The sequence below is a fragment of the Oncorhynchus masou genome, chromosome 23 (assembly GCF_036934945.1).
Source record: "Oncorhynchus masou masou isolate Uvic2021 chromosome 23, UVic_Omas_1.1, whole genome shotgun sequence".
In the NCBI taxonomy this organism is placed as follows: Eukaryota; Metazoa; Chordata; class Actinopteri; order Salmoniformes; family Salmonidae; genus Oncorhynchus; species Oncorhynchus masou.
This window is the reverse complement of record NC_088234.1, coordinates 40,738,176-40,745,830: the sequence shown is the minus strand read 5'-3', so window position 1 is coordinate 40,745,830 and position 7,655 is coordinate 40,738,176. Positions and strand designations below refer to the sequence as shown.

General features: G+C 40.2%; 1 protein-coding gene across 1 annotated transcript in view; it reads left to right on the top strand.

Annotated features, from left to right (window-relative positions):
- The first annotated feature begins 4,057 nt into the window (after positions 1–4,057).
- LOC135510834 (proto-oncogene tyrosine-protein kinase receptor Ret-like) overlaps positions 4,058–7,655 on the top strand; it is a 30,157-nt gene continuing 26,559 nt past the window's right edge. The window contains exon 1 of the mRNA XM_064932110.1: positions 4,058–4,395. Within this exon, the coding sequence (XP_064788182.1) occupies positions 4,332–4,395 (64 nt within the window). The 5' untranslated portion in view covers positions 4,058–4,331. The remainder of the gene's footprint in view (positions 4,396–7,655) is intronic.

Sequence of the window (7,655 nt, the reverse complement as noted above, 5' to 3'; positions counted from 1 at the left end):
GCACACTTAACCAGCATGGCTAACACAGCATTCTGCATCGATACGCCATCCCATCTGGTTTGTGCTTAGTGGGACTATGATTTGTTTTTCAACAGGACAATGACCCAACACACCTCCAGGCTGTGTAAGGGCTATTTGATCAAGAAGGAGAGTGATGGAGTGCTCCATCAGATGACCTGGCATCCACAATCACCTGACCTCAACCCAGTTGAGATGGTTTGGGATGAGTTGGACTGCAGAGTGAAGGAAAAGCAGACAACAAGTGCATATGTGGGAACTCCTACAAGACTGTTAGAAAAGCATTCCAGGTGAAGCTGGTTGAGAGAATGCCAAGAGTGTGCAAAGCTGTCATCAAGGCAAAAGTTGGCTACTTTGAAGAATCTTTGAAGAATCTCAAATAAAAAATATATATTGATGTAACACTTTTTTGGTTACTACATAATTCCATATGTGTTATTTCATAGTGTTGATGACTTCACTTTAATTATTAATTATTAGAAAATAACGAATGAAAGATTAGGTGTGTCCAAACTTTTGACTGGTACTGTGTATCTCAGGATACTTACAGTCTGACGTATGATAACTTTAGCAATACGTTCTATAGGAAATTAGCTACATTCACATTTTTTATTAGAGAATGGGGGTTACCTAGACATTTACACAATATAATGCATTCAACTGAAATGTGTCAACCTCATTTAATGCAATTCCTGGGAATCAAAGAGGTGCAGAGGGCTGCCTTAATCGACATCCATGGGCGCCCCGGGAACAGTGGGTTAACTGCCTTGCTCAGGGTGAGAACAACATATTTCTACATTGTCAGCTCAGGGATTCGATCCAGCAACCTTTTGGTTACTGGCCCTAAACTCCTACCCGCCAGGCTACCATTAGACCTACATAATCTTTATCACATAGTCCCCTGATACAGTAATATGACCTTTTCTAGTAATTATAGTTCTAAAGTCATGTTAATGTTTCATAAATGAGGTATTAGCCATTCATATAATGTGTAGCCAATTAATATACACTGAGTGTACAGAACATTAAGAACACCTTCCTAATATTGAGTTGCACCCCCCTCCCCATTTTGCCCTCAGAAAAGCCTCAATTTGTCGGAGCATGGACTCTTCAAGGTGTCGAAAGCGTTCCACAGGGATGCTGGCCCATGTCTTATCCAATGATTCCCACAGTTGTGTCAAGTTGGCTGAGTGTCCTTTGGATGGTGTACCATTCTTGATATGCACGGGAAACTGATAAGAGTGAAAACCCCATTAGCATTACAGTTCTTGACACAAACCGGTGTGCCTGGTACATACTACCAATCTTCCGTCTTGCCTCTGAATGGCACACATGCTCAATTGTCCCAAAGCTTAAAAATCCTTCTTTAACCTTTCTCCTCCCCTTTCATCTACACTGATTGAAGTGGATTTAACAAGTGACATCAGGAAGGGATCATATCCTTCACATGGATTCACCTGGTTAGTCTATGTCATGGAAAGAATGCTTTGTACACTCAGTGTAATACCAGGCTATTGAGGTTGGTCTGATATATGCTGTTAGCTTGTATATGGTCCCTATTCTAAGGTATAACCTGGCTCTCCACAATATGTATTTTCAACATTATACTGAGCCCCAGGGCATTGCTGGATGCAGGCACTGTCAAGGAGACCACATGTTAGTGTCTCCTTCCATTTAAAAGCACTTGCACAACCACAATTATCTGGGACCACATCGCATAATGTGTCTAACAATACACAAATGATGAGATTTAAATGACTGTGATATTGAACATGTTGCAGTGCCTTTTTGAAAAACACTTCTGCTAGTGTGTGTGTGTGTGTGTGTGTGTGTGTGTGTGTGTGTGTGTGTGTGTGTGTGTGTGTGTGTGTGTGTGTGTGTGTGTGTGTGTGTGTGTGTGTGTGTGTGTGCAGGTGGGCATGCAGGCATGTGTGTTTCACTCTCTGTATTTGCCTCTGTGCATTTCTCTCTCTCTGGTATTAGGCTGCACATGCATATAGCCCCACAGTGGAGGTGTCATAATACCCATAAAACCTAGCGGTCAAACGGAAATGATTTCAATCGTTATTCCACCATAAATGTTTCCCATTGGGAATTTTTAGAAACACTTAAAATAAGGGCTGTGTTTTGTGTAGGCTTACAGTGGCGTGACGTTTTGATAACCGTATAAATCTCTCTCGGACAAGGTGACTTTTATCAATATAATTTGGCTCTATTTACTCTCAGATTCTAAAATGCTAATAAGCTTCAAAGTCGACATCACGCAAGACTACAAATCCCTGCAAGCGCCTGCAAGTCATCTCTGGCTGACACTTTTGCCAACAGGTATTGTGTCAATTTAAAACTTGCACAAAGACAGTTCACATAATTGTCAATTTAAAGAAATGTTGCCAATTTATTTGTTACTGAATTTACTTAACATTAGATACTTAATCCAGAGATTCTTAGCTTCGCCCCGATTTAGCAGTCTCGTCCATCACGGCATTTGTATTTCTTTATGATGGCCACATTAGCAGCAAATTAGCACTTGTTTTTGGGGGGTGAAATACAGGCAAATATATTGATAAAAGTCCCCTTGTCCTAGAGAGATTCACACAGTTATCAAAACATCACGCCAGGATAAGCCTACACAAAACACAGCCCTTATTTGAAGTGTTTCTAAAATCCCCTATTGGGAAATGAATGGTGGAAAAAACAATTGGAAGCATTTCCTTCTTTGACCGCTAGGTTTTATGATTGAAGTGATTGTTGTGTGATTGGCTGGTAGGCTGCCCTGGGGGCAGAGTAATCCATCACTCCACAGAAACCAAGACAATCAGCCAGCCTGAGAGTAATCCCAGATGAGACACAAAGTCTTCAACATCAGAAAACACTCCCCAGACTGAGGGTAACAAGGGCCCGCTCTCATTATAAGCCTTGGCCAGGGTTGGAGCTACACGGAGCACAGCTTAAACAGAGCGCAGCTCCCACTCACAGGCTTGGACACTTGTTAACAGTAGCCAGCCAGTTGTCCGTTTAACTCTGTATATTAGCCTACTTCATGTTAGGGGTTTGTTTCCCACTGGGGACCAGTACAACAAAAGTAGGACAATGTATGCACTCACTTTTGTCATTTGTTCTGGTTAAGAGCGTCTGCTAACTGACTGTAATGTAAATAAAGATCCTCATCATCAAATGAGGCAGCCATGATGACCTGTCACCTGTTCACAAGTTATACATGGCATAACATACCTCATATGAAATATCCTTGAAACAATGCGAGTCTTCTGTATCAGAGCCCCCAGTGGAATGGATACATCAATGGAGGGCGAGGTGCCCTGGTACGGCATCTAGCTTAACCTTGCCACCCACGCATTGGCAGAAGTTCAGTAAGTGTGCACACTCACAGAGCTGACTTGTTATCAATCTATCATACCACTGTCAAACAGATGGTTTGAGATGTTTGCAATCTGAGTTTCAAGGTCTTTTAGGGGCCTGTGATCAGCTCGGTTATCGAATTAAAATCAAAATGTATTTGTCACATGCGTTGACTACAACAGGTGTAGTAGACCTTACAGTGAAATGCTTACTTAAAAGCCCTTAACCAACAATGCAGTTTTAAGAATAATACGCCTATATAAAAAAATAGATAAGTAAAAAAAAAATACAAATACAAAAACACAAAAAAATACAATTTAAAGAGCAGCAGTAAAATAACAATAGGGAGGCTATATACAGGGGATACCGGTTAGTCCTGGCCATAGACCTATCAAGACCTGTATTCTACCATTAAGTCACCTAAAAGTAAGGTCTAATAATGTCCAATAATCCTAGACATATGACATAAGCACATTTGAAAATTCACTTCACAAATAGGAGGCATGAGGTGAGAAGTAAAAAGCACAGCACTTTTGAGATGTTTTTCATTAGCACTAATAGGAAAATTAGTGTGTGGGGGAGGGGGGGGTGTTAATGATTTGACATTCTGTGATATATATATATTTGTTTTGTGTGGGGAGATGCTATCGCGTACAGTGTGCTGCTCCGGCTGGACTGAAAAAATACATAGCTGAATATTAGCTTGATTTAAACCTCCCCCTGCACTGCTCGCTACAGACGGTCAAGCAGCAAAAGCTGCAGAGACCAGCCCAATGGGACAGGCACTCCGTCAATGTACTTCATTGTTTGCCCGGAGGAGCTGTGTGCGGGAAAACTAGTACATTACTCTTGCTTACGTTTTTATCCAAAGGTTCTCTGCCGTTCTTTTATACCAGTGGTCTCTACGCGTGATTTTTCATTATTCATCCTGCAACTTTCACTTATGATTGGCGATTATGGGGCAAACGTGTGGTTTCTCTCTGGGAAGCATCGTTTTGGTCCTCCTGCTGTTGTGTGAAGGTAAGGGTCAGCCTCAATTAGCCTCTATCGCATCTCATGGTTTTCTGGGAATGGAGTTTAAATCTATCTAAATACGCGTGCGTTTATCTGAATGAACAACATAGCCTAGTTTGCATGTAGCAAGCATGTAGTTTACCTTTGTTATTATTCAAATTCGTTTCACCTTACAGAATAGGTGGATTTGACTTAATTTCAGATGAAATCAGATGGAAATATACGTAGTCAAACGAAACGTTATTGCCGCTGTGTGATTTATGAAGGGCCGTGCGTAAACGTGCGTAAAACTTGTTCGTGGCTGAACGTTTTAACTTAGCTTAGTTATAGTAACTTAAACAAGCATGTCCATTTAGCTTAGTTATAGTGACTTAAACAAACACGTCCTAGTTGGAGTGTAGCCAATCATTGTTTGTCCTCTCGTCAGCATCAATTCTCAGGGCATCTTGTTCATAATTCATAGTCAAGATGATATACAGAGATTGATGTGACTAATGTCAATTCGAATAAATCTTCACGAAATGTCAAATCTCAATTCCAAATATCTTGCTTCCTATGCAAGCAAATACAGTATGTTCGTTTCTAACATATTACTAAGACGTGAAGTCCCATGACTTAACATTCACGGCAAATTCAATGGCATATGTATAGTCTAAAATGGACTAAAACGCGTATGCCATTTGATTCGTTTGGGGATTTGAATGGGATTCAGAGAGTATTTATAACAGTAACATGTTATAAGACAACAGGCATGCTGCTGGCATATAGTATAAATACATTGTCCTTCCCGTTCGTGATATGCATGGCATGGCACATGGCCTCCGTGAGTAAAATGCATATACCATAATATTATAATCCCATTCACAATCCCACTGCCCAACTGTACTAACACTCTACCCCCAACCAGACTATATTTATAGTCTAACTCATGGCTCAAGAGTTTGTAAATCGCAGTGTGTGGCCAGAGCTCTAAAGCAGAAAGGTTGTTCAACTATAGACCATTGTGTATAAGTATTGATAGAATAACTAATATATGTATCAAAATTGAGAGCACATATAAACTGTTCATATAAAAGTCAGTTTAGCATTTTTTTTATTTTTAAGTGTAATTATAGTAAGGCTACTTTGAATTGAGGAAGGGAAAAAAAACATCAGCCTATATAGCTAGACCAATTTCATTCACTTTTGAGAGTATGGAATTAATGTGTTACGTAATCACCCATGGGAGAGTTTGTAAAAAATGATTAAGTACTTCAGTTGTCATAGTTGTGTAAATGTTCTTTGGTTATTTTTCACAGTGGCAGCAGTTGGCATTTAGTAATGCTCTACAGAATGTACCACTTTGCCTTTATATTGTCTTCAGTCCGCAGGGGATATCTGTAAACTAAACTCGCAATAAATCACGCCCAAATGATTTTGAGGAGCTGGAGCAACGATAAGTCGCCTATATGGCCTATTACAGTGTCGTAAAATGTGCAGATTGAAACAGAAATGGCCCTATACACTACCCTGTTTTGAACCAATGTCCCCACGTTTCTTAGGCCTATGAAATGATGTGTTGTTTATCAAATTGAGTAGGCCTAAACTAGATTTCGAGAGTCAATAGTACGCTATTTTGCAGGCCCTAGTCCTAATTGCATAGGTGTTGAATACAGCATCGGGCAGGCTAGACGTGAGCATTGGATGGATTCTACACCTGCTCGTTTTGTCGGAACAAAAGCCACGCGCCCGGTGACGGTCTGAGGGCAGGTGTGCGGCAGGTGCACCAGTCTCTGGGCAAACACTGCATGTTTGTTTTCTGATGAGAAAGTACAGGCAGTTAAACAACTGAACCAACCCACCGTTCTAATAGCAAATGCGTCCTATAACGCATAACTAAAGACAGGGCAGTAAATTACTTTTTTAATGATAGTAGGTCAATGGATAGGATTGGCCACGGATGGTGACAACAATAAGGTTAGATGAGGGTCATCCATAAGAGGACATGACTGTTACTTGGGAAACAGTGGAGAGATGGAACTACAACATGTGTTTTGATGGGAAAACAATGTCTTTTGATTGAGTTTGACTGTAATTATTTGTCATGTAATCATTCATAATTTAGTGAAGTGGGCCTACTAATGATATCCAACCTGTAAGTTAGATGGAATTTCATTCAGGTAAAAAGTGATTTGCCAAATGCAGACACTAACTATTTCAGATGATATTAAAATAAAGCAAACTTCAAACACATTAAAGCCACAGCAATTACAATAGCTTTTTATTGAAAATGAATCTATTTATATGATTTATCTATACAGGGATTCTGCTTTAAATCATGAGCCTTTGTAGAGATGGATATTTGAACAGTTAACAGTCATGTTCTAATTATTGTAATGATACCTTGGACAATATGGCCGCCCCAAGTTATCAATCAACTGGTATACTGAACAAAAACATAAATGCAATATGCAACAATTGAAATTATTTTACTGAGTTACAGTTCATATAAGGTTCTCAGTCAATTAAAGTATATTCATTAGGCCCTAATCTATGGATTTCACATGACTGGGAAGGGGCGCAGCCATGGGTGGGATGGGAGGGCATAGACCCAACCACTTCGGAATGAGTTTTTCCCCTCAAAAGGGCTTCATTAAAGACAGAAATACTCCTCAGTTTCATCAGCTGTCCATGTGGGTGGTCTCTGAAGATCCCGCAGGTGAAGAAGATGGATGTGGAGGTCCTGGGCTGGTGTGGTTACACGGTTGTGAGGTCGGTTGGACATACTGACAAATTCTCTAAAATGATGTTGGAGGCGGCTTATGGTAGATAAATAAACATTGAATTCTTTGGCAACAGCATGCCAATTGTACGCTCCCTCAAAACTTGGGAAATTGTGTCGTGTGACAGAACTGCACATTTTAGAGTGGCCTTTTATTTTCCCCAGCACAAAGTGCACCTGTGTAATGATCATGCTATTTATTCAGCTTATTAGCCACACCTGTCAGGTGGATGGATTATCTTGGCAAAGGAGAAATGTTCACTAACATGGATGTAAACAAATTCGTGCACGGAATTTGAGAGAAATATGCTTTTTGTATGTATGGAAAAATTCTGGGATCTTTTATTTCAGCTCATTAAACATGGGACCAACACTTTACATGCTGCGTTTATATTTTTGTTCAGTATACATGGTTCCTGCTGGGGAAATCAAACAAAGGAAATTGGGGCTCAATGCTCCTGTAATGGCCATCAGTGTTTTGAAATGGTGGCTGGTTGGAGAGTTT